General features: G+C 53.4%; 1 protein-coding gene across 2 annotated transcripts; it reads right to left on the bottom strand.

Moving 5' to 3' along the window:
* Positions 1-1,057: 1,057 nt before the first annotated feature.
* CXCL12 (C-X-C motif chemokine ligand 12) lies at positions 1,058-12,630 on the bottom strand. Of its 2 annotated transcripts, NM_001128097.1 has the most exons (4): positions 12,565-12,630; positions 8,564-8,681; positions 6,289-6,375; positions 1,058-1,098 (listed from the first exon to the last, which is right to left on the bottom strand). In NM_001128097.1, exons 1-4 carry the CDS (start codon positions 12,623-12,625, stop codon positions 1,083-1,085), a joined length of 282 nt encoding a protein of 93 aa, NP_001121569.1. In that variant the 5' UTR covers positions 12,626-12,630; the 3' UTR covers positions 1,058-1,082. The 2 variants fall into 2 exon arrangements, with proteins under 2 accessions (NP_001121569.1, NP_001295390.1); NM_001308461.1 differs by lacking the exon at positions 1,058-1,098 and having other exon boundaries at positions 5,759-6,375.
* Between the last annotated feature and the right edge of the window lie 13,555 nt (positions 12,631-26,185).

Genomic DNA, 26,185 nt, shown 5'->3' with positions numbered 1-26,185 from the left:
TAGTTTTGATATGGACACCTGTGGAAGCATGAAGGGCTGGTGTCCTCATAGGTCAACATTGCTGCAAACCGAATTCCCTTGGGCTCTGTGGATCCATCTTGGGTTTGTGATCAGTGGAGAAACCTAGCTTGTCCCCCACGAGAGGACTATAGGCCTGATCAGAAACCTGGTCAAAAGACATCTCCTGACTCTGAGCCTTTGCATACGAGAAGCTGACAGCGCACGCACCGAGGACACTGGCTTTGAACAAGAACACAGGATTGGACAACAGACCATATTCTGAACAAGACACAGATGTACACAGTGTTTTCTGAACTCACACAAGACATTTTGATTGGCTTCTGGCTGCCCAGTTAAAATTAAAGCTTTGGTCTTGAGAGACTCTTTTTTCCGGGGTGATGGAGACAGTCGTGGATATGCATGATGATGGATGAGAGAGAGAATGATGACAAGAACGTGATGGGATGTAGAGAAGAGCTCAGGATGAGGGATGCATCTCCCTCACCCCTGGCCTCATACTCCTGCCTGCCTCAACTTGGGGGGCTCTGTGATGCTCACTGAAGGGAAAGACCCCAGCTGGCACTCTGGGGAAGGGCAAGGCTCCTGCCTGGCCCTCTAAACCTAACCCTCCTCCGCCCCTTGCCCAGGGCAGTCTTCACTAGGGTTTGCCGCTGCCCACTGGCTCTAATGCCTCCTCGTGGCTCTTCATCCTAGGACAGGATGATCTGGGGTCCCAGCCTGCACATAGCTCAGGGAGATATGACGCTCAGGAACCTCTGGCCAGGCGAGGGGCTCCATGGGAAAGATTTGATAAGAAAGCAAGTAAAATAACGGCCTTAGTCTAAATTCCTATCTGTCAGCAGTGACACAGGATAATCAAACTAAATGAAGAATAAACACCATATATTTTGCTACATAATCAAATGGTGAAAGTAAGGCAAACTGTGCAAAACGAAGCCCTTGGAAATGCACTGGGCCCTGCCTGGGTGCAGGGGAGCTGCCTTGGGCTCTTTCTAACACTGCTTTCAGACCCGGGCTCCTACTGTAAGGTTTCCTCAGGCGTCTGACCCCACCTGCGCCTCTCACATCTTGAACCTCCTGTTAACAAGAACAGAGGGAGACACCATTAAGGCGGGTTCCCACAGCGGCCAGGCCGCTCACCTGAGACGCCAAGCCCTGCTGCAGCAGGGCCCCCCACTCCTGAATTCCAAATCGCCGCCGCCGTGCACCTCCCTTCCGAGGCCCTGGGAAGGGGGAGGATGGAAAGAGAGGCAGCCAGGGCTGAGTGGAGGGATGGAAGGTGGGAAGTGGAGAAGATGGACGGGCACAGCCAGCAGGGGGCACAGCAGACAAACAAGGGCACACTGACGGACAGCATGGGACAGCGGTCACATGACATGGCAGGCGGGTCGCATTGTCTCAGCCCAGCACAGACGGAGGGCTGGTGGCCCCCCCGCCTGAGTGTGGCTCACTCATCCGAGGCCTTGGCCTCACCAGCCACCTCCATCTACCCCCGACTGGCCCCGGGATCTCTTGGCCAGCATGGCAGGGGTGGCCCTGGTCAGTGCCAGGAACTGCGCAGGGCCTAGTTTCAACCACCTCAATGGAGTCCGGCTCTTCTCTCTTCCACGGCCACCCTGTCTTCAGGGAGGCTTGGCACCACGCTGGCTTTATCAGACACAGTGAGGGCCTGTGGCCAGTCGAGTCATAGAAGGACAAGACTGGAGCTGGTTTGCTTTTCTGAAGGTGGGGCCAACTGTCTGAATCCCTGCAGCCCCACTCCCCCAGCAGGAGTGGGAGCACTGTCTCCCTGAACCCCGCAGACAGCAGTTTGTCACCTCAGGGCAGCAAGAGCTTGACCCACCAGTGCTAGATGGCAAGTAGCCCTCCACGGTGTCCAGGATGGACTGCCACCACTCTCTAGGTGCAGAGATGCACGATCCTGCTGTATGAAGGATGGAGAGCATGGGGGTACAGCTCTGACCAGTTCCTGGGTGCCTTTGTAAAAGGGGGACCACCCCGCCACGGTTCCCAGTCCAGGACTCCTGCTGGCTTCCAAGGAAGACTGCAGCCCTGGGCAGACCCGCAAACATGCTAGTGACCTCTGGGGCAGGGAGGGTGCCAGCAAGAGGGGTGCAGGCTGAGGGTCAGCCAGATAAAAGGGACGGCAAGGGGGAATGAAAGGTCTTTGGCTGTAGCGCCCTAGCAGGACACTCCTCTAACGGAGAAAAACAATGGCCACAGGGCTCTGTGCTATCACAGGGGAGGGCTTGAAAGCATGAGGGAACACAGTGTTCCAGGTGAGGCTGACCAGCGGCAGGGACCTTGGATTTTCTTCTGATTCCATCTGTTCTGTCCTCCAACCACTTCATCTTTCTGGATCCACATACTGAATTATGACCAGGGGCTTGGGGTGCAGGGTGAGTGTTTATGAGAGATGGGAGGATGGGGAGAACAGTCCGGAGTCAAGGTGTCTTTTCTCAAAGTACTACTGAAATCAGGGCCTTGCTCTCCTAGGTGATCCCCCTTCTTCTGGTCCAAATTAGAGAGACTTGGCAAGAAATCTTAGACCTAAATCTGTAGAGGGTATGAGGAAAGTTCTAGACCTTTCTAGAACACCATGTTCACTTTAAGCAGACATTGCTCATGAGAGAGGACTGACACAGCTGAGTCCCGGGACCTAATCGCACAGGGTCACAGAGCCTCTCCCAGCAGATGGGTGGGGACGGGCCCTTCACAGTTCTTCCATGTCAGGGACCCGTTTCAAGAATCTATAAAGTGAATTGCCTGGCCAACAGGCTCCCTGAGAAGTATTTTCCACAGCTGCTTCCCGGGAATGTGGAGCACATCCCCCCCCGCTTCCCCACTCGGTGTGCAGACACCACCCTTGCTCAGGGGTAAAGCTGCTGGCCCAGTCCCAGGCCTAGGGAGGCGGTATGGAGAGGTCCCGCCCCACGTGCGTGGCGGGTGAAGAGCCAGGCAGCAGGCACTTGGGAAAGAAGAGTCGGGTATCACCTGCAAAAGGCCCGTCCATCGCCAGCTCTGCCCCACAGAGGTGGTGATGTGTGGCACTGGCAGTGTCAGGGGAAGGGCAGGAGGCACAGGCCTTTTGGGCCTAGGCTCCCGCCACGGGCTAGCGATGGCGCGGAGCAGGCCGGGCAGCCGGCCCTGGCCTCAGCAGGAAGGCAGACTGAGTGTGTGGAGCTGTGAGAGCTGGGGCGTCCCGGGCCCTCTGGGAGAGGCAGTGGAGGGCAGCGGGGAGCTCGGCAGCCTGGGGCAGTGCTGGCGACCCCGGGCCACACTAGAGTCCTGAGAATAGTCTCCTCGTCCCAGACCGCACCCCAGTCTCCGCACACCTACTTTCTTCATAACTTAGCAGACCAGGAAGGGCCTTAAAATGCACATAAAGACAGGAGCCCGTGTGGCCACAGGAGCGCTGCTCCTCCACGGAGGTCTGAGCCCCTGCGCACAAGGCAGGGGCTCTGCTGGGGAGGAGGCTTAGAGCAAATTTACAAAGCGCCGGGAGATACAAGAGCAGCGGGCACTGCGGTCCGTCTCGAAGCGGCAGATAACTAGTTTTTCCTTCTCTGAGCAGCCTTTCTTTTCTTCTGTCGCTTCTTTTTTCCTATCTTTTCTCTTTTCCCCATTTTTTCTTCTCTGCGCCCCCTTAGATAAAATTAGTAGAACCATTAATGATGTTGAAATAAACAGGGGTCTGTTTCAGTCTGCACAACATTGAATGCTGGACTGGCTATCCGTTTAACCCTGTCTTCAGTCTTAGTCCTGGAGGCCCCTGGGCAAAGCACTGTCCACCAGTACTTCATTAAAATAGATCCAACATTTTCCCCAATTCAAAGAAAAATGTTAGCTGGCCTTCCAGAATATCTGTGAACTGGTTATAGCTGCGGCCACTTTGCCAACCTGGCCCGGGAACGGCATTCACATCTGAAAGGGTGTGAAGGCACACCCAGGACCAGGCTGGACTTGGCCTTCTAACTCACCTCAATCCCATCTCCTCTGGCTTCCTTCCTTCTCAGTGCGGAGCTGAACTCTGCTTTAGCTAAAAAAAATACCTGCATTTCAAATCAAATCGTGCTCCGGAGATTAAAGACTCAAGATTCAGGCGGCCATCCAAGGAGAGGAGAAAGGCAGCGGGCCTCATCCCACCTTCTCCTTTCTGGATGCCGGGGGACAACCCTTGGGAATGACTGGGATTGTTCTGGAGAGCAGGGGAGAGAGCTGGTTAGCAGAATTTGATTACAGCAACTGGCTCATGACTGTCACATTTTAATGATTCAAGCTGAATGGTATTTAATGATTTATGGGGTAAGGCCACCTGTTCCCATGAAAGCTTGCTATTAACCATGGCCTGGAATTATGGGATTTTTACATGGGGAAAATGTAAAAGCTGGATATTATGAGAGTTGAGTCTCTGGAGATTACATGGGGATGTTAGGAGAACCAAGGAAGAGGAGGAAGAGGAAGAGGAATTAGTGAGTCAAATATTATTCTTCAGAAAACTAGCACTGCTGTTTCCATTGAGTTAAAAAAAAGAAAAAGGCATAAAAACTTGAGTGGCAGCTCTATTCGGCTCCTGATCAAGGCCCATGCTCACATGTGAAGTCAGCAGGAGGGTTCTAAGGCACCTGACCTGCAGGCCACCTTACCTTCATCGACTCCACAAATGTATCTGAGCCCCATGTCTAATAGCTGATGAATTTTTCTACAGGTAAATAAATTCCCACATACAGTAGGAGCTTGATACCATGAAACAATTAGCATTTTATTGCTAGTGCATATAATGTCACATTTGATACAATTTTAGTACAAGTGAAAAAATACACTGTGGCTAACATTAAAAAGCTGTAATCACATTTATAGATCATATATATTTCTCTACAAATTGCCAGTAGTTCAAGATAATAGAGAAATGTAACCTACTGACATTCATATGGCTCCACTTCAAATATATGAATTGTTCGACTATAAATATATTCTGAAATACATTTTTTTTCTAAAGAAACATAAAAAAATGTGCACAAAAATATATAAAAAAATGCCTTGCAAAAAGTTACAAATACCACCAGGCCCATCTGTGGATCACATTTATGCATGGCAATGTCACTTTGCCAATGTTTCTGATTGGAACCTGAAACCCTGCTGTGGTTTCAGGAGGAAGGGTTAGTGGCAAGATGCTCATTTATTCATTTTTTTTTTTTTTCATTTCTGATTTCAGAGACCTCAGAGTTTGTAGAGCCTCGTGGCCTCTATAAGCCTCAGAGGCAATCACAGAAACCAAATTCCTCCAAACAAGTTCTCAGATTGAAAATTTCATTTGATTCTGCGAAGACCAGCCTTTCGACAGAAGGTGGAGACATGATCTCCCACCCTCCAGGACAGGGCCAGCCCCATTCTGGAGGAGGCCGGAGAAGATTCTCACAGAGGGCCTGAACAGGAGGGGAGGGCAAAGGGAGGAGGAGGCTACAGGGCAGAGCCCCAGCAATCACCCTCCTCCCCACTGAGCATGTACAGAAATGAGAAGCAGAAGCACGATGAAAGCATGCTATTGGAGGCAGGGAGAGGCCTGGGAATGGCCGGCAAAGGGTCTCTGAGCACAGTCCCTAGTGACAGTAGTACATGGAGCCTACAGAACCAATCACCCAACTGGAAAGAGGAGGTGGAGGCGGTGGCCGCTGCCTAACCCTGGCCAGTATCTGAGTCACTGGGGTTGTCATTTTAGGAGGGACACCCCCCACAGAAGCTGTCCATGGCCTTCCTCCAAGCCTGAGAGTCTGGAGGAAGGACACTTTTCTGAGCTCCATGTTTGGCCATCACCTGACTGTGCCCAGATACCCCGGGAGCAAGGAAGAAAAGCTCCAAAACAAACCAAATACAGATCTTGAAGTAATCACAGATTTTAAAAAAGATAATGGGAATGATGGGGATTGTGATGATCAGGAGAGAGCAGACAGTGGGTAATGCTGTTGGGACAATGTAATTTCTTAGAAAAACCCCAGTTCTAAAACAGCCAATGTGCAAGGGTCTGGGGCACCGGTGAATATAAGCTGCAGGATCGTACCAGACACTATAAATGCAGGTGTCTATGTTCTGGGCAAACCTCAAGGCTGAGATCCCAGGTCAGCGTGCTACCCCCCCAGGTGTACCTGGCCCTCCCCATCCAGGCCCACCTCCCCAGCACCTCGCCTTTCCATCTGCCATATCTGCCATACGCTGTTAGCTTTCCTCAAGTGGATCTAGCGGAAAGTCTTTTTCGGCTGTTGTGCTTACTTGTTTAGAGCTTTCTCCAGGTATTCCTGGATCCACTTCAATTTCGGGTCAATGCACACCTGTCTGCTGTTGTTCTTCAGTCTTGCCCTGCCAAAACAGAAGAGGCTATGGGTGTGCAGCCGAATGGCAGGAGGCAGGGGCATGATCTGGGCACTGGCTCATCTCACACTCATGTCAGGACCCTCTCCCGCACCAAGTGCCTAGCTTGGCAGGCTGGGGTTTAGGAGGAACTTGGGGCGAGCTGGGGAGACAAATCCCTAGCAGTGGGCAAGTCCCACTGTACAGATACAGGAAGGGGAAAGGTGTGTTTGCAGGGGGAGCCCAGGGAGAGTGCATGCACCACAAAGAACCTCTGAGTTGGCTTCTGAAGGGTGCAAAGGAGTGGGGTGAGTGAGATAGAGGGGGAGGGAAACGCAAGAGCAAAGGCATTAGAGGGGTAACAGCACCAAGGAGGTGGAGGAAGACGGGATGCCCAAGGAGCAGGTGGCCAGATGTAGGAGCTGGATTGAGGGACTTCACCAGCAAGATTATGGGGATTTATGCTGGAGAGTGACAAAGGCAGATTTGTTCTTTGGATGAATCATCTTGAAATACAAGGGAGAGAGAATGAAGAGTAAACCTGAAATAGGTGATCTGTAAAGAGGTATTACAACAGTCTGGGGAACAGGGGTAATGGGTCAGTGCGGGAGGGACAGTGCAGTGGGGGGTGACAGGGCAGTGAGGGAGGGACAATGCAGGTGAAGGGAGGGCTGGTGTAGGTAATTTGCCAGAGAATGGTTCTCAGAGAGATTTTACAAGTTCACTGAATGCTCCACAGTTGCATTTGTTTCTTAAAAATTCATTTGGCACCTTCCTCCCACTTCTCCGCTACACTCACACTACCCCACCTAACAACTCCTGGGGGTAGACCAGACTTCTCTCTCTGGGCCCCTCTCCATAAAGACCTCAAGCAGCAGCCTGCCCAGCCATTCACAGGTCTGTAAGGACAACGAAGGCCAGCATTGTGGCCCGGGGACACCCAGGGGCATCATGCAGCCTCCCTGGTAAATGACTGACAGGTGCAGAGGAAGAGTGTGGTTCGGAGCAATGGGTTTCAATCTGGCTGTCACTGCTTATCGGTTCTGCGTCTGCCCACACCCCCACGTTCTATCTGGTTTCTTGAACTTCAGGGGGCATTCCTAGCAAGTGGACTAGTGCAATGTGAACTGCAAAGCAGGTCTATGGAACTAAATTCAGTATTTGATACAACACCTCTCAAAGGAGAGAGCAGTTTATTGTAAGCAAAGCCAGTGAAAACACATTCACCTTCCAGTGGCCTAAAACATACTGTAAATGACAAACACATTCAAGGCAGCAAAGGCTAGCCAAAAAAAAGACAAAATCAAACTTAAAAACAGTTGGTATTAGGTGGCAAAGGCTTCGGGAGGGCGGCTTTCATTTCAACTTCTGGGTCTCCACCCCATTCTCAGCACTGGGACTTTACAGGAGGTGAGCTCCCTCAGAAGAGACCTGAGACTCTGCACCCCTGCATCTGGACACGTGAGCACACTCACTGTATGTGAGCAGGGGTGCACTCTAGCACACAAGGGCCAAGCAATGAACAGCCACATGAAGGTCTCTCTTCCTGAACCTCGTCCAGCCTCCGACAAGCCCAGAGAGAGGTTTTTATGTGTTATATAGGTGTAATTCTCGTGTGTCTCGTTTCCCATATGAGTGACATCAAATATCAGCAGTTCCCATCAATATCAGAAAAAACGTGTGTTGTGTTTGAGAAAACAGTTAAGTGAGCTGAAAATTTTGAGTTTTACCCAAAGGTTGAAGACAAATTAAACTGAATTGGGGTCTTGTGAGATTTTGCTATGTGATAAAGGATGAATTTAGAACACCAAAGCCTAGAAACTGGCAGGACAGACCACCGTGACTAGCAGAGGGCGACCTCATTTACTGGATTTCAGCAAAAGAAACTCCTGGTTTCTCTGGTCTGGTGGCATCCCACTGTACTGCCGTCTCCTGTGCTAAAGGAGGAAATTTGGAAAAAAAGAGGCAAGAACCAGGAGGACCACAGCAGGGTGCCAAGTGTAGTAAGCTTGGCTACTGAAACTCCTGCCTGGTGGAATCCTCAAAGGCCTTCTGGTAATCAGAGATGCAGCTAATTATGCCAAGTTCCAGGCTAGCTGCTCGGCATGTGTGGGTTCTCCAGCTTTTACAAGTTTTGAGTTAGGTGCTACTACACCCACGGGATGCAACCCTCCTGGAGGATGATGTTCAGACTTACACGATCTGAAGGGCACAGTTCGGAGTGTTGAGGATTTTGAGATGCTTGACGTTGGCTCTGGCAATGTGGCTCTCGAAGAATCGGCAGGGACATCTGTAGCTCAGGCTGACTGGTTTGCCTAGAAGAGGTAGTGACAGCAGTGCAGTTTGTTATGATCCTGCCAAACCTTGGGGATATGTGTATGTATGGGTCAAGCAGCCCCTGCTCAGGTGTCTTAGGGTAACATATATTAATCCCAGGACAGAAGTGTTTCAGTCCAAGGTACTGGGGTTCCCAGTTACTCTCTGCAAAATAAACTCCTCCAGAGCCAACGAGGAAAGCTCTCCTCTCCTCAGGGAAGGAGGAAGGGGAAGCAGGAGCCTCCAGGCTCTCTCTGGTCCCAGGAGCTACCACAGTTCCCTTGGGAGTGCTGCCCTCCCCACCTTCTCCTCACACTCACCTTAAACCGGGGCAACCACAAAAGAATCCCACTGGCAGGTTTCCTACCTGGGAGTCCCCAGAGGACAGGGCAAGGGCCCACATTCTCCACAGCACTCCCCTGAAGGCAGGGAGATTATCAGGGCTGGGGTCAAATGTGGCTTTCATTGTGCAGAGATGCTGCAGCCTCCTGGGTTATATTACCTCTTTGTTTGCCAATCCACCAATTTGCAAAATGCCATAATTGACACTCATTAGTTTAAATAAGCAAAGGGCTCCTGCGGACCACCACTCACCATTTAAGTCTAGAATTGCAAGCCTTGGGGGGCTGGGATATTCGTGTTTTTTTTTTTTTTTTTTTCTTTTCTGCAGATTTTATCCAAGCCCTACTTAATACCCCAAATTATTTGAATTTGTGGATCCTTTCATCAGGGATTAAATCTATATTTGAGAATATTTAGTCCAGAGACTTAAAAAAAAAAAGTTTGCCTGTTTACACAGCTCCCAAGAGCCTCCTGCTGGTCCTGAAGTCCTGCACTTTGGGGCAAGAGAGCTAGGGAAGCTACATGAAACCTTGTGAGTGAGGGATTTCTTAATTTTTCTACAGGCTGCACTGAGTTGAGAGATGGCAGGGCCTGTAAAGACCAGCCTATTTAGCCACTAAGTCAGGGAAAAAGCAGGCTGCCCAGCCCCCTGGGATCAAACTTGATTCCCTAAAAACCAGTAAGGAGAAAAGCCTGGCTTCAGGGTGCTCACACCCAGGATACTGCAGAGCAGCTACAGCAGCCTTCACTTGTATACCTGAACTAACTCCAGAAAGTCTCTGCTAGGGCCTGGCCTTCAGCAATGGCACCCAGTTCCCCCGCTGCGGCGGTTCCTACTGTACTGCCCATACTGCCCTGTAACCAGATCGCCTGGGAAAGTGACCCCAGGGCTGGGGGCGAGGGGGTCTGGGTAAAGCCTCCCCTCTGAGTGTCCTGCCTCTGGTCTCCCTGGAATTCTCCTGGATCCTCCTGAGCTGAGCAGGGACTGGAGAACTGGGGTTGTTGGGTGGTGACATAAAGGGTCCCAACCCCAGTGCAGCAGCACATGAAAGGAACACAGTGTGAAATGCTTTGGCCGGTTGGGGAGGCTGCTCTCCTCTGTCAGGGAAGCTGTTCTGGCTCCACTGGTGGAGATCAGGCCAGAAATCAGAGCTGATTCTGAGCTCAAAATACAGGTTTTTTTTCTCTTCTCTTCTTCCCCACCCCACCCCTTGGGAATTATCCATTTCCTTCAAAGGCAATTCTTATTCCTGCTCCCAGGACCCAGTTAGTTAGTTGCCTGACTGTCAAGTGGGGGAATTTCCACAGGTTCTTTTAAAGTGACAGAGCACCCAGGGCTCTTACCTAGGGAATACAGTGCTATGTCTACCTGGTGTCCTCTCCTCCAGCTTATTTTGTCAATATTACTAACTTTTCCAACTGGTTTGGATGTGACTCTGTATAGGCAAGGTACCTGGTTGGTCTGGATGTTTACCAGGGGTTGGGACCTGATGAACCTGCCTTTGTTCAAGAGCAGTTCTGAGAGAACCTTCCACTCTAATGCAGAAAAGGGAGTCCTGGCCTGCCTCTCCAACCAGGCCTCAGAACAAAGCCCAGCCTGGATTTCACCACCCCTGAATACCCAGGGCACACAGGGGCCCAGCTGCTTGTCTGAGGTCAGCCAGTGGAAGGACAGAAGCCTGTGCCTGCACCAGCCCCTGACCAAGGGGGGGGTCTCCAGGTGTAGCTTTGGAACTCAGTATGGGCACCCATGCTCAAGAAGGGCAAAGAAGTATATTCCGGCCTACGAATGCAAGGAGACGCAGACCAGCCTTGAGCCCAGGACCCTGTCCTGGCCATGTGGCTACCAAAAGAGCAACTCAGAGAGGCAAGCAACCAACCCTTTTCAGGGTCAGGATGAGTCTGTTAATGAGACCCCACCCCCCACTCCCTCTGTGCTCCTTCCAGGTCAGCTATGCCTAGGGCTCAAGGACCAGGGTGGGTCCCTGCATTCCCCTCCTTTCTGCAGCTCCCCAGGGAACCAGAGCGGCACCATTTCCCTAGCAAAGTGCAGGATGACAGCTCCACTCCCACCACTCAGTTGTTAATGCTCAAACCAGAGTGTCCCCCAGGACCTAGGGGGTCAGTATGGAGACTCAGCCTAGCATACCTCTAGGCTAGGCGGTGGACTAAATTGCCTTCCATCCAGTCCCTCTGCACCTCTGCCCAGCAACTTACTACACCCCCTGCCCCCAACTCACAATCACAACCTGGAGATAAAGACCTGAGCTGAGATCAAGAGTCTGACATTCAACCAACCCAGCCATCCAGGCACCCACTGACCTGCTACACTTTTAAAGAGAACTCTCCAGGCAGCCGGCTGTGAGCCCCTGGCAGTCCCCGCAGTGCTCCCTGACCCGGACACAGGCATGTTCACCTTACCCACACTGCCCCCAGTCCACTGCCTGTGAGGATGCAGAGGGTCAGCAGCTGGAACCCAGCCTAGCACTGTGGGGGCTCAGGCTGTGCATGGACCGTGGCTGCCCCAAGAGCACTCCCAGTGTCCTTCAACCCTTTGCAGGGTTTGTTGGCAACTTTGCAGCTAAGGACAGCGCGGCCTGACTAACATGGCTTGTTTTATGTATTTAGAGACAACAGTTTATTTTGGTTTGCAGCAGTGGTGTCCTGTGACAGGACAGCGAAATTTCTCTTAAGCTTCAAAAGAAAAAAAACAAAACAAAACAAACGGGCTCTCCCTCTCCCAGTGAAACAGGACACCACCTTTCCCCGTGGCCTAAGGCCTTGGCGATTGAACTCCGCGGCAGCTCCCTCCGAGGTAGGAGCTGCGGCTTGGCCGGTGACAAAGCGCCCGCCCGCAGGTGTGTCCGGGGGGCAGGGGAGCCGGCAGGAGCGACCCCGGCGCCCCTGGGCCTCTCTTCGAGGACCCCGGGAAGAGGCCGGGGAGCAGGCTGGACGCACGCCCGGGGCCGCTGCGCTGCTGCGGGCCGCGGAGCCGAGCAGGAGCGCGGCCGGGCGGGGGGCGCAAAGCCGACAGCAGCTGCTGGGCTCGCCCGCGACGCCTCGCCGGGGTGCGTGCGAGACGGGGCGGCCTGGTTAGGGGGGCGCCGCGAAGCAGGTCCCGGCCGCACCGCCAGCAGAGCGTCGCGGCGCCGGGCAGGCCACGCCAGGCAGGTTCGCCCAGCGCCCTCTCGCACGCGCAGCTCCGGGCCCGGGCCCCGCGGGAGCGCACGGGGGGGGCGGCCGGGCCCGGGCCAGCGGGTCCCCACCGCGCTCCGCTCCCCCGAGCCCCGGGCGCGCGCCCGGCCCGGGACCCCGCCCGACCCCCGCAGTCCCGCGGCCGCGCACCGTCCCGGAGCCCAGCCCCGCGGCAGGGAGCTGCGGAGCGCGAGGCCTCGGCGCCGGTGCTGGCCGCTAAGCTTCGGGCTTCGGCGCCACGGCCCGAGGGCGCGCGCCCCGCGACGGGGACTGCCTCGACCTCCCCTGCGCTAAGCGGCGAACTGGGTCCGCTCGGGACCGCGCGGGGCCGGCGGTGGCACTCACCGTGGCTGAGGCACAGCGCAGTCAGCACGAGGACCAGCGCGGCGGCGACCTTGGCGTTCATGGCACCGGCGGGCGCGGGGCGGGCGGGCGCGGGGCGGGCGGCGGCGGCGAGCGAAAGTGCGGCGGGCGGCGGGCGGCGGGCGCTTTAGAGGCGAGAGCGGGGCGGGGCGGGCCGGGGCGGGCCGGGCCGGGGCGGGGCGCGCGGCGAGGGGCGGGGCTGGAGGCGCAGCCCGCCGGCTGCAGGGGCCCGGCTCCCCCGCCCCGGCACCCCCCGGCTGCAGGGGTCCGGCCCCCCGTCCCCCCGGCCCCGGCCGCTCCTCCCGTGGGCGCTCCGGCTGCGGGGCGCTCCGGCCTCCGACCTTCCCCAGCGCCGCGGGGCCCCCTCCGCCAGGCTCCAGCCGCAGCGAGGACCCCCGACGCGCCCTGAGGCTGCGACAAGGGCCGGCCGTTGTGCCCACTTAGCAGGTGGAGAGACGGAGTCCCAGAGGCGGGAACTGAATGCCGACGACCCTAAGGAGACAAGTCGATGTGCGCCGGCGAGGCCCGAGGTAGCCACGCGCGCCCCGTTCGGGGAGTCCAGGGCCTGGGGGCGCCCGCCGGCTCGGGCTCGCCGTGTGAGCTCCCCGCGGGCTCTGCCTAAGGGAGGGCGACCAGTGTCGGCAGAACCACTCCCGCCCCAAGCCAACGCTCTGGCTCAGTAGCCAGGCCTCAGTTTCCCAGCGGCGACCCCGGCAGCTGACCGAGAACCGCGCGCCCTTAATGGGCCGAGAGGCAGCAAGCTCAGTCCGCTCGCTGCTCCGTAAACGTGTCGCGGATCCTAGGGAAACGCGCCTGCACTTGGCTCGCGGTCCCTCCGCCCCCTCACCCGGGAATGGGCCGAGCGAGCTGCCATCCCGCCCAGGCGCACCTGCGGGGAATGGTCGAGACTCTCCTCCGCCGAGGGCTCGCCCCTGGGTCTGGCACAGGGTGGCTCTGTACTCGGCAAATGGAAGCTAGAATACCGTCCGCATTTCCGCACGTGCTCCCTCTCCCAGCGAAGGCCCTGTGCCACCCAAGGTGTTGAGAGACCCCCCCCCGTCCCCTCTCCGTCTTAGCCCAGGACAGTACCCCCAGCGTCAGCCTTTCTGGTCCAGGAAGCGAGTCTGAACTCTTGGCAGGACGTGCCTGAACCTGGACACCCCGAGACAGCCCCGGCCCAGTGGAGAGGGACGCAGGCAGGCGGCCCGGGGGGAGCACGCTTGGGGACCTCACCAGTGACCACAGGATTCCCTTGCCACCTCCTCCTGCCCTTAATGGCATAGCGGGACCGTGGACTAGATTCCATCCCCCGCCCCATGCAAGGAGCGCGCGGCGGGGACAGGCCGGTACCTGGGAAGTCCCGGCACAGGGGGAATGGGTGGGGCCCGCGGGGCCTGGGCTCAGCAGCTGCAGTCAGGGCCCCAGGAGGGGGCAGTCAGCAGGAAGCTGCTGGAACTCCGGGACTCAGGTCGTGACGACGGGTGTCCTTTGTGCCTTTTTTCCAAAACTGCTTTCACGCTCAATCAGATGCACTGTGCACTCACATTTATTCATTCATTCCCTCCAGGCCAGGCGGACTTCTGGGCACTGGGCGTGGAGCCGGGAAACGCACGGGCTTGGTCCCTTCCTTGAACGGAGTAGCCATGGGGGGGAGGGGAGACAGTCCTCAGGCGCTCCTCAGCCCCCCTCTTCTCAGGAGAGCGAGGCCGATCCCGAAACTAGCGACTGGCCCGAGCCCGCCGCCGCCGGGAACGCGGGGGCCGGCTGGGCGCGCGCGCCCTCTGCTGGCCGAGTCTCCCGCGCCCTGGGCGTCCTTCCCCGCTTTCCCGCCGCGCCCGGGGGCTGGGTGCGCCCAGGCTCAGGCCCTGGCTGAAACCCGTGCGCAGCCCAGGGAAGCCGCGGTGCTCCGCGGTGAATCGAGAAGCAGTTGGCATGACTTGGAGCCGGGAACCTACACTCTTGCGGGAACCTGCCTGCAAATCCCGCTAAAGCAAACGCCAGTCTCTTGCTTGCTGCTTTGCCTCAAATCGGGTTCTGTTCACGCAGCTGAGGGAGTCCCTGGAGGTGCCCGCGTGGGCTGGGGCAAATGAGAACCGAGGCCTCCTGCCTGGCTGTATCCTGCCACCCCAGGATAGACATTAGTGTGGGACACATCAGAGTCCCCTGCTTCCTCTATTAATTTATTAAAATACTTATTGAGCACCCACTAAGTGACAGACACTGGCTAAGTGAAGTACTTTAGTAAAGGAAGAAAAAGAAAAAGAAAACCCCAAGCCTCCTGTCCCAGAGTTTACATCTAGGGGGAGGAGAGGAGGATATGGCACAAAACATAAGTAATTAAACACAATCTATAGAAGGTTCTTAGGTGCTACAGGTAAAGGGAGAAGAGGGAAGGGGAGGGAATTAGGATTTTGAATAGGGATACCAGCAATCTGCATTTTAGGTAAAATCTCCACAGGTTTTCAGTTGGCAAGCTATTTGAATTTTTAAAAAATATATTTTTATTGTTTTAAAGACTTTATTTATTTATTCATGAGAGACACGCAGAGAGAGGCAGAGACATAGGTAGAGGGAGAAGCAGGCCCCTTGTGGAGAGCCCCATGCTGGACTCTATCCCAGGACCCTAGGATCATGACCTGAGCCAAAGGCAGACTCACCAGTGAGCCACCCAGGCTCCCCAAGCTATTTGAATTTAAAACTGTACTGACCAACTCTCTAGGGGCCAGAGGCTGTTAGACTAGACTGTGCCTTTTGTCCTGAGCTCTGTGTTCAGCCATGGGGGGGCCTTCCAAATTCAGGACAACAGACCCCACCACCCTTTCTCCCCTGTCCTCTGCTTTTGCCACTACCTCTACTGACAAGGCTCCACCTTTCTTTCTGTGCTGGGAAACTCAGTTCCTCGTCAACACCCAAAGCAAGGTGCCCCTCTGTGTGAGATCTTCCATGTGTCTCCTGGCTTATCATGCAGAGTCTCTGCTCTTCAGAAACACCACAGTCGGGATCCCTGGGTGGCACAGCGGTTTGGCGCCTGCCTTTGGCCCAGGGTGCGATCCTGGAGACCCAGGATCGAATCCCACGTCGGGCTCCCAGTGCATGGAGCCTGCTTCTCCCTCTGCCTGTGTCTCTGTCTCTCTCTCTCTTTGTGTGACTATCATAAATAAATAAAAATTCAAAAAAATGTATATATATATATATATATATATATATATATATATATATAAAAGAAACACCACAGTCATGTGGAGTTTAAGGTAAGAGGCAGGCAGGGGTCTGGCTGTGGAGGTGCATCTCCAAGAATTGATTTCGCTTTATGAGTTCTAGACCTCGAGTGCCCAGTTGAGGTGCCTGCCTGTGGCCCCCTGCCCCTCGGCCTCGGTTGTTCATTCCTTCACAATTCGATGGCCTTTCAGGGAAGGACCTTAGTAAAGGTTAAAGGTTTGCACCAAATCATTGTTATCCAGCTTGTAACCCACAGGATGACTTTAGGTCGTATTCTGAAAGCATTGTTTCTAAAACATACAGATTTATATATTTGTTTTTAAAAATAATAAGAAAAAAAGTATAACTATCACATTAAAGCAGACATTTCATATATTAGTCAGGATTGATCTCATTTTTAAAAAATATTTAATATAATTTAATTTTTTTAAAATAGATTTTATTTATTTATTTATTAGAGAGAGAGAGAGAGAGACACAGACAGAGAGAGCACAAACAGGGCAGAGGGAGAGAAAGAAGCAGACTCTCTGCTGAGAAGGATACCAGAAGACGACTGTCTGTGCTGTACCCCACCTACATACCTCTGCTTTCCTAACTTTTGACACCTCACATTAGGATTCAAAAGTAGGTATCCTACCCTGGGCACTAGGAGGCTCTGGGAAAAAGACAAATCCTCAGAGCTAGTTGCTGTCATCTGTGGAATAGGTATACTAACTCTCAAGGTTGGTGTTGGGATTTATTAAGTTTGCATCTGCTTGGCTCAGAGAAGGCCCTCAGGAAGATAGGACTACAGCTTACTTTCTCTGAATTTGTTACATTTTGTTCTCCCAAAGACAGAACTCATAAAATAAGCCCTAATATCTCAGCTTTGAAGACAAGAAGCCCAAAGCTCAGAGTGGTGGAAGGCCTTGACCAACATGGTAAATCTGGCCAGGGGCAAAGGCACAACTCTCTGGACTACCATCTCTGGATTCTGGAACACCATGGGAGTGTGCATAGGGATGTAAGACACTTTCATGGCAGAAATCTAGAGCCTCTTGGAAGCCTGTACCCAGGGCTGGGGCTATACTTAGGCTGGCTATGTTTTCCTCAACTGGATCCCAGATTGGCCTCAGGGGTCAGTTCCAAGAGCCTGATTTCCTCCTGGAAGGAAGGACCCTAGGGAGGCTGAATCAGGGCTCACCAATGCAGGGCTCTATTGCAGGGTCCTGGCTTGCTGTGGGGCACAGATGCAGGCAAGGCTTACCCTAGGTAAGTGTGCACATCCAGCAAGCCAGATCTTCTGTCCAAAGAGTCCCTCGTGGATACTCCTAAATAGGGGTGGTATTTTCTGGAACATCCTCCAGGAAGATTGGATGAGCAGAACTAATGTTCTAGGGAAAGTCAGACCCAGGGGCTCTGAGGGTTCAGGTCAGGTCTGTGCTCTCAGCAGCCATGCTAGCTCTCTCATGCCCACTCAATTCTGCTTGCACCCCATCCCCAGAATCAGTGGAGTCAGGTCCAGATTGATTCTGCTGTCCCTAACCCCTCCCCTCTCTCCTGTTACCCTTGCCTGTGGGTAGATTGGTCTCAGCATCTGGAGCTCCATCAGTTTCTAGAATTGGGAGTGTGCACCAGCTTCTATGGTAAACCCCTAGGTGTTGGGAAGTGTGAGCCCTTTAAGGATAAATAACATTTACACATGAGTTACTTAGTGTTGTACACCTTTGACTTCTTTTATCCTCACACCTACCTTTGAGATGGTTTCAGTCCCCAATTGTGGGAGCTAAGATCACACGGCCACTCTTCAGAGTCAGGATTTAAATCGTCTTAGCCTGGCTCTGGAGTAGGACTGTATCTGGTGAAGGACAGAAGAGTAGGTTTGCCATGCAAAATGCAGAAAACCCAGTTAAATTTAAATTTCAGATAAGTAATGAATCTTTCCCCTTTTTTGTATATATGTTCCAAATATTGCCCAGAACATGCTTATACCAAAAAGAATCGTTCGTTGTTCATCTGGAATTTAAGTTTAACTAGATGTTCAGGATTTTTATTTGCGGAGCCTGGTAACCCTGCACCAGAGTCTACACTCTTCACAACCCAGAAAGCCCTCTTTCTGGGGCTTTCTCCCTGGGTCTTCAGGACATGTGGGCAGAGGGAGTGAAGGGTATTGGGAAGGCAAGTTCTGGAATCCCCGCTTTCTTGGTGAGGGGATTTGTTGAGTTTTATTACTACAGAGTTTTATTATGGTATGAAACGGTGCATTAAAGCAGTATGGGAATGATCTTTTTTCCCCTTTCTCTCTCCTTTCTGCCATGAACATTTTAATACTACCCTGACTCCAACTCTGATTTTCCAACAGTCTGGTCATGCCTGAGGTGACCAGAGATAAGCTTTCTCCCCAGTATCACCAGCCCTCCTCTTCCTCTGGCCCAGGCAGAGGTACCTGAAGCCCACTCTTGGTACCCCTCCTTCTGCTTCAGATGGCAGGGGCTGAGGATGGGGGAAGAAGAGGAGCCCTCAGCCAGGAGTGAGCCTCACATGAGCAGTATCCTGCTCTGGAGGGACCTGCAGGTGAAGAGGTTATGCGCTGCTGTGGGTCATGGAGGAGGCTCTGGGCCTGCTGCCTGCACAGCTGGTCCCCTGGTCAGAGAAGCCAGGATTCCTGTCTCACTGGCCCTCCTTTTTCAAAGGAGGGACTTGTACTTTTTTTCTCTACTTTACCTCCCCGTGGCTGGGAGTCTACAGTCTTGTAGCACAGATGCGCTGGATAAGACCGCACATGGAGGCTGCCCAGAGAGGCTTTCCAGGCCAAGTGTAAAGGCAGGCCCCACTGGCTGCCTTGCTCAGGGGATGTAAGTCGGGGATGGACTCAGCTGGGACACCTCTAAAGGTACTCATTGGACCACCCCACTTCTCAGAAGCAGACTGGGGATATTGAAAGGTTTTCTTTGGGGATAATTTATCAAACAAAATTTTTGTAAATTAGGTGTTTTTGTTTTTGTTTTTAACAATGCAGACCCAGGATGTCTATTGGGAGTTTGGGCTTCATCCATCAAGTCTCACTGGCTTCCAGCTTCTAAGCAATCTTTCTCTTCTTAGATTCCCAGAATGAAGTTTCTATGTTTGCAGCGAGGTTGATTGCTCATTAATGCTTCCTTTTTCCCTGTAGGGTACACAAGTTTTGCCTCAGAGCCCTAGGCTGTGCCACCCAGAGGTGCTATATTTCCTTCATACATCTGTAATCCCACATTCCATCCATCCATCTGCCCTTCCACCACCTACCCATCTATCCATCCTCTATCCAACATCCACCCACACATCTATGCACCCATCTACTCACCAATCCATCCATCCATCCATCTAGCCAACCAGCCAAACATCCCACCCACCATCCATCCACCTGGCTCTCCCCTTCAATCACTCCCCACCAATCCTCTCCAGGTGCTCTAGCCCTGAGATGCCTTTTCTGCCAGAAGCAGATGTGCCTCCTGCTTCCTGGGCCACAGGGGAAGAATAATCAAGCATCAAGCGCCTCAAATCCAGAGATCACAGAGCAAGCCCTCACCTTGAAACGGATTGAAACCTTTGCTTTTCCCTCACTGAAGGAATGACCTTTCTGAAAGGCAGGGAGGGTTTCCTGGGGAATGCCCACCCAGGAAGAAGCTGAGAGCAACATACGAACACCCCTTCTCGCCCCATTATTCATTTCATAATTTTATTCCATAAGTTATTTTAAAAAAGAGAGAGAAAAAGCAAGAAAAAATAGCAAAGAAACGAACCTTTATTTCTCTGTTTACTCCTCTGTATTTAATGACCAGTTGTTAACATGAGTAAAACCATCTGAAGATTTTTGCCAAATGGAAAAATCTCCCTACAGGGGCAATAAAACAAATATTCAGGGATAGAGAGAGGCGGTCATAAAAGGCATTACCCGGTTGTAAACAGAGGCGGGTTGTGGTGATGTATTGCCCCTGCCTCCACAGCTTTCAACAAAGCACTGAGATTCCAGGAGTGGCTCTGACCCGAGGCAATATTTACTTCTGCGGCTTCTTCAGCAGGTCAGTGTGGGTATAATTTTGTCTACCAGTTGACTAGAATTGAGGTTTTGAGCAGGAAGCCCAAACCCTGAGCGCTCATAACTCAAGAGGAGTCAGGCACCCTTGCCCGGAGCGTGCCAAAAAAAGCACATTGTACTGTCTTGGCCGGATGGAGTGAGGGTCTCTGCACACCCAAGCCATTGTCAACAGAGACCAATGGCCCCTGTTTGTACCTTGCCCAACAGTGCCACTGGTTTGTGCAGTTGTCAGCTGTATTTTGTCCCAGTGCTTCCAGAATATCCAACCTTTCTGGTATACCACCATGTAGTGATGATAGTCTTCACTGGATGACTGTCTCATGCAACCTCGGTAGACAGAGTCCACTAGACCTAGCAGAGATCTTGAAGTCTGAAGAGAATGTAAAGCCTCAACTTATGAGGACCGTATCCCTTTTGAGGGGCCAAGCACCACAACACGTCTTGCAATGGCCAGAGTTAGCTGGTAGGTCCTGTGTGTGTGGTGACAATCACAGTATGGCTGAATTTCAGACAGATGTGAGACAATTATGTTTGACAGGTCTCACGGCCAGCTCACTGAGTCCCCCAGCAGTATTATAGGGTAGTAGTGTGCGTATCCTTTTCTTCAGGTGTAGATACCCAGGCTTAGAGAGTGAAGGGCCGTCCCAACACAATGTGAGTTGGCAGTGCTGTCTAGACTCTGGCAAGGGCTCATGAGGGCCTGCATGTTCCCCTTCATGCCCCTGATCTAGGTGTGGAAGTGCTTGACCTTTGATTTCTTTGGATGCAGAAGTGCATGCTCCCTCCTGTAGGCTGCTGCAGGGTGCATCTGCTGATGTGCAGTAAGGGTCTGTAACATCACTGTTAGGCTCTCTAGAAAGTCAACAGGAGGCAGTTTAATAGACCTATAGAAGATCTGACTGCAAAGACCAGAATGAGGCCTGGATCCCTTTGGCTGTGTCCACAGCCTGCCATGGGGTCTGCGGAGCCTCAGAGGCTCAGGCTGGCTGGGAGCATATGGTGAGGACCATAGGCCAAGCGACCTGGAGGGCCATGGAACTGGCTTCCACTCTTCCATGCTTACCAGTGCCTTCCTGGGGGTTCTAGACATGGCTGTCTGGGCTCCTGAAGAGGGGCTGCCTTGACTGTGCAGACCCTAGCAGACCTGGAATCCTCATGACTAAGATCATACCTAAATGCCAGGCTTTTAGAACGGAACAATTTAAAGGCATGTAGCTGGTTAATGGAGCTGGAAGAGGGGCCACAAAGGCTTTGCCCTTTTGGCGGAGCCAGAAACTCTGAGGGTGACACTCTGTGCTCTGGGTAGGGGTGAGAACACCAGCATTTTTTATTATTGTTATTTTACTCCTTTCCAATTTATAGCTCTTGTTGGTTTATGGAGCAGCCCTCAGATGCATTTCTTTCTCCCTCTGGACTGCACTGAGGCAGGGTTTTTCCTCCTCATTCTGCCCAGGAGGTATCCAGGACTCAAAGAGTTGAAAGACCATGCTCAGGTGGTGGGTGAGGATGCAAGGTCCCGGGGGTGGTCATACCCTTGGCTGCATGACCTCCAAAGGCTAGTGAAGCAGACCCTGAGATGGCCGAGAGTGCTGCCTGGAAGAAGCAGCTCATTCTGGGGTGGAGGTACGTCCACCCAGAGTGCTTTGTCCTTACCAAGACATTCAAAAACCAGTTCGCTCCCAATAGTCTTTGCCTGCCGCCTCGCTCTTAACACAGGGGCAGGTGTGTCTGTATATACCCGGTCCCCGAGTCAGATCCGATGTCAAGGAAAATGGGTTTTGAGCCCACCCTGCTCACTTCCTTCCCTTGCTGTTCTCAGCTTGGCCCCTTAACCGACTTTTAAATGGGAGCTTATTTTCTGGGACTGGGACAATCATGGTTTTGGTGAGAACCAGCCTGTCTGCAGGCCTAGGAAGTGATGGGACAGAGAGGTGAAGATATGCTGGTCTCTGCTCAGGGGTTGGCCGTCTGTTGGGGTTGGGGCAGGGGGAGGAGAAGGCAGAGGAGACAGAAAGAAATTGCAGGGGCTGGAGCCCACTGAGATCCAGGGAGACAGGGCATTTTCTAGACGCCTCATCACGGTAGGAGGAGGCGAGTTGCCTGTGTATAGCCCATCAGTCAGTCTCACTGGGACCGGCCCCTACACCCAGGATCCCCAGGGAGAACAGTCAGGGCACTGGGCTGGACGGGGGCGGGGGGCTGCCATCTGCTCTGCCCTCCAACCCGGAACAAGGGCAGGTGCTTCCTTCCAGACCATAGAAGGGAGACTCTCCTCCTCCCTTCCCCACTTGGGGAAGAAGTGAATTCCCCACTGTGAACTCACACAGCCCATGTGTGCTACTTTTCTCATTTCAGAGTACATCTGGGGTCAGGAGGTAGCCAGGGATGTGAACAGCTGGATGGATTCTGGGAATGAAAGAGGACAAAAAAAAAAAAAAAAACGGAACTTGTTTATTCAGGCTGAAATGTATCATGTGTGCAAACTCTGATCTCCATCCCTCCAGGTTGACAGGTGGCAGATGTATTTAGTTTGTAGACAAGAAAAAAGAAGGAGCTGGAGGGGATGGCAGTCCACCAGTGAAGCCTCACAGTGCCCACTCCCCACTTTGGGCTCAGAAGGACATGGTGCACACCTATCAGGGAAGGGCCCCAGAGGGTAGCAACACCCAGTATGCCCAGAAAAGAGCCTTAACTTCCCCTCCCCTGCAGATCCCCTACACCTCTCCAGCCTTGTCTGGGACTTCAATGACCAAGGACCAAGTGAACTGCTTAACAGATGCTACGTTCAGCTCCGATGACGGCCAAGGAGGGATGAGATGCACTCAGCATTTTAGCCAGCCAGTCTCCGCCCAGCACTTGGCACTTTGGACAGAACCCACTTGGCTGAGGCAGCTGCAGATTTGGGATGCTTTGGAGCATAGCATGAAGGGTGTGAGCCCCACACTTTTCGCCCCCTGGAAGGTTGGCCCAGGAAGGGTGGAGTAATGGTGGGCAAGCCCAGCCAGCAGCCACAGAAGGCTCTGGGCTTTTAGCCAGAAGTCCCCCTGCCTCTCTATTTGGGGGAAGGATCTAGAGATTCATCTCTACTATCCTTGGGCACTGAGCAGCCTCCCTGCCCCCTCTCTCTGTAGCCTAGTATTTGTTTTCCACAAGTGACTTCACAAAGCCAGTCATGATGGCACGTCTCCAGTCCCAGTGGCCACATCTGAGCATGGAGACTGCCCCTCCCGGCACCTGGCACCATTCCCAAAGGTTCCTTGCGTCCACTCTGTTGTGGTGGGAGCACACTCTCTTCTCAGTGGCTACCTGGGCTCTTCCTCATTCCCTTTCAGGGGGTGACTAAAAGTCCCAGTGGGGGACTCCAAGGGTGCAACTTTCATGTAGAAATCAGGGCAGACAACCTAGACTCCAAACAGCTCTTCCACTTCAGGGAGGAGAAGTCCCTAGAGCCCTAGCAACAATGGAGGCAGGAGAAGGCACCTGCCATGGCATCTAGGGCCTGCATGTTGTTGCACATTTCTCTGTCACACGAGGAGACTGAGGCTCGGGGAGTTTGTCATCAGTAAATGGAAAAGATGGGACTTGAACTCACACTGAACCACCAGTCCTGGGCTCTTCCTTCCCTTCTTGCCACACAAACCCCTCCAGGGTAGGTGAAGGAGGCATCTCAATGGGATGGATAGATGGGGTCTTGAGTTACAACAAGAATACCAGGAGTCAGGAGGGGAGTGGGTGGAGGGTGAAGGCAGAGGACACAGGCAAATCTCAGAGGCAATTTCAAAGGTTGGATGGAGGAGCACGAATCCCAGCTAGATGCTGAAGATTGATAAGATCTAAAAAAGAGCTGAGGTGGGTGTAGAGGAGGGTGAGGGGAGCAAACGAAAGTGTGTGGCCAACGGGAGCACATTGGAGTCAGCAAGGAGGAGAATTTGGTGGAGTAGCAGATGCATGAGGGGCAGTCATGGGCTGAATGGGGAAGGCAGGTTGTGACCAGGTCCCAGAGTCCTTAAGTGTCCCACCAAGGAGAAGGAATTCATCTCAGTCTTCAGTGTCCCTACCCTCCCAGCCTGTGGGAGGATTTGCATCTGGGAGAAACAGTACCTCTCCCCCTCTGGGCCCCACAAATCCCCTGCCCCTGCTGGGGGCGGGGGGAGGAGGGGTGGTCTTCTTAGGAGCACCCCTGGGGGCTTCCAGTTCCACTCACTTGTTCTTTCATGTCCAGCCTCGAGAGTTGTTGGAGGACATGCTGACACTGGTCCCGCTGCTGGACCAACCTGAAAGTGGCCCCTGATGCCGTGGCCCCTGATGCTGAGGCCCATAGCTGGCAAGCTGCCCGTCTCTAGCTGCCAAGGCAGAGGTGGGCTCTCCTTTGTGCAGTGTGAGCAGGGCCCATCTTTCTCACCTGTGCCACACTGCCACCAGGAGGACATGCTTTGCAGAGCTCCCATCTGCTTGCAGTAGCCCTTCCAGCTGTCTCAGACTCACTAGAGGGGCCTGTCCAGGAATCCAAATGCCTCCTGCTCTCCTCCTGTCCCTCTACCTGCAGCTCAATGTCACTTTGCTCTTCTCTCCAGGTGCTCTCCTGGCTGATGGACTCTGGCAGGACCATGCCCAGGATGACCTGAACCCCCCACGGTTAGCCCCTTTGGATCACTGCTGAGTTCTAGGGGCAAAAGGGAGCTGCTGACAACATTTGAGTTCAGGACTGTTGGAATCAGAGCCTAAATCTTTTATCCAAGTGTTTTATTAACATGCACAACATTTATTCGGGTTTATTCCCAGGGTTGACGCCTGTGGAAATGAAGGGGAGGAAGCAGGATTGGCCAGAGGGAGTTAGCCTGTGATGTAGCCTGAGGAAGGTTGTAGCCAACCTCATGGGAACCCCGTGCCTGAGGGAGCAGGGCGCTCACACTCCTACCTGCAGGGCCTCTAACTGTGGGTGAGGCTGCTTTCTCCAGCAGAGGGTGGCTTCTGATGGGGTGACCCATGGGTGGCCATCAGCCAATGGCACTCCCAGGGCTGGGGAGAAAGGAGTCCTTCAGGCCCAAAGGGGGAGCCTGCTGGCCCATTGCAGCACTTACTGCAGTCCCCTCCGTTGACTTGCCAAGCCATGGCTGGGAAGAGTTTTGTGTTGGAAGAAGAACTTGGCCAGTTAAGTCCCTGGGTAGGGACTGGGAGAGGATTCCGTGTACACAGGAGGCTCCTGGGTGTGGGCAGCCAAGTAGGATGAACTAAGGGGACAGGCCCCTTGCAAAGCCTTTCAGGCAATCAGTTTGCACTGGTTTAACATGAAATGTAAGTTTGAGAAACTTTAATAATGAAAACAGCAGGGATGTAGAAATTCCACCAGCTTGTTAGAGCAGAGTGTCTACAAGCCTTTTGCAGGGGTTTTGGTATGAGTTGTCTTTTACAGTCGCAAATGACTAAAACCCAACTGAATTAACTTGGGCCAAGGTGGGGAAATTTACTGGTTCTTGTAAATAGACCCAGGAAGGGAAGACAGACTTACTTTAGGGAAGACTAGATGTCCCTCCTTCCCCTTGTCTTCCCTTCCACATATTTGAGGGTGGGGGAAGAATAGTTGCTCCACAGAAGAGGACTTAGACCCCCCTCCTGTATTTTGCCCCTGGGTCTGGTTTCAGGGAGCAGGGAGAGGGGAGTGGCAGCATGGGGAATGGCAGGAAGTGCTCCCTGGGTCCCACTGCCCCTAGAGAGGCACTGAGCCCAGCCCCAGCTGCCCAGGGAGGGGTCCAGGACCCATGGATCTTGGTGACAGCAGTTCAGCCAGTGGTGCTGAAGATCTGGGTTGTGCGGTTGCTGTGCTGATGCTGCCGGAGGGCCCTTGCATGCTAGCTCCCCTCCCACTCCTTTCCTGCCCCAGCTGCTGGGACGCAGATGCCACCCAGGCCAGAGGGGGATCTAGCCAAAACTGCAGCAGGGACCTGGCCAGGTTCACCACCTGACTTAGGCTTTTGCCGCTGGTTTTTTCCCCTCCCCATTCCTTACTGCTGGATTTCTTCAAAACCTAGTAGGATACTCAGCATGTGTGGTCAGAGACAATAATGCCCTTCCTCTGGGCCAGGTCAGGGTGGGTAAAGAGTGGTGTCGGTTCGCATATCTGCTTTGTGAAATTGGGAAACTCCAGGTCCCAAAGGGCCACTTAATCCTGAGCACACAGAAGGCAGTGCCAGACAAGGAAGGCATGGATGACAACAGCCTTCAGGTGCCCTGAGAGCCAGGGCTGTGTGTTGCTAGCACTCATACACACATGACAGCAAGGGTACGGATTAGCCATGCTCTTCTGGTTACCGCTGTCCTTTCCTATGG

The sequence above is a fragment of the Canis lupus genome, chromosome 28, assembly GCF_011100685.1.
Source record: "Canis lupus familiaris isolate Mischka breed German Shepherd chromosome 28, alternate assembly UU_Cfam_GSD_1.0, whole genome shotgun sequence".
In the NCBI taxonomy this organism is placed as follows: domain Eukaryota; kingdom Metazoa; phylum Chordata; class Mammalia; order Carnivora; family Canidae; genus Canis; species Canis lupus.
This window is presented reverse-complemented; position numbering and strand designations above follow the sequence as displayed.

Excerpts from the sequence above, each read along its gene's own strand:
- CXCL12 (NM_001128097.1), bottom strand. The coding sequence starts at position 12,625 with ATGAACGCCAAGGTCGCCGCCGCGCTGGTCCTCGTGCTGACTGCGCTG. Across the intron at positions 8,682-12,564 it reads TGCGCTGTGCCTCAGCCACG|GCAAACCAGTCAGCCTGAGC; the intron begins GTGAGTGCCACC and ends TACCTCTTCTAG. Across the intron at positions 6,376-8,563 it reads AACTGTGCCCTTCAGATCGT|GGCAAGACTGAAGAACAACA; the intron begins GTAAGTCTGAAC and ends CTGTTTTGGCAG.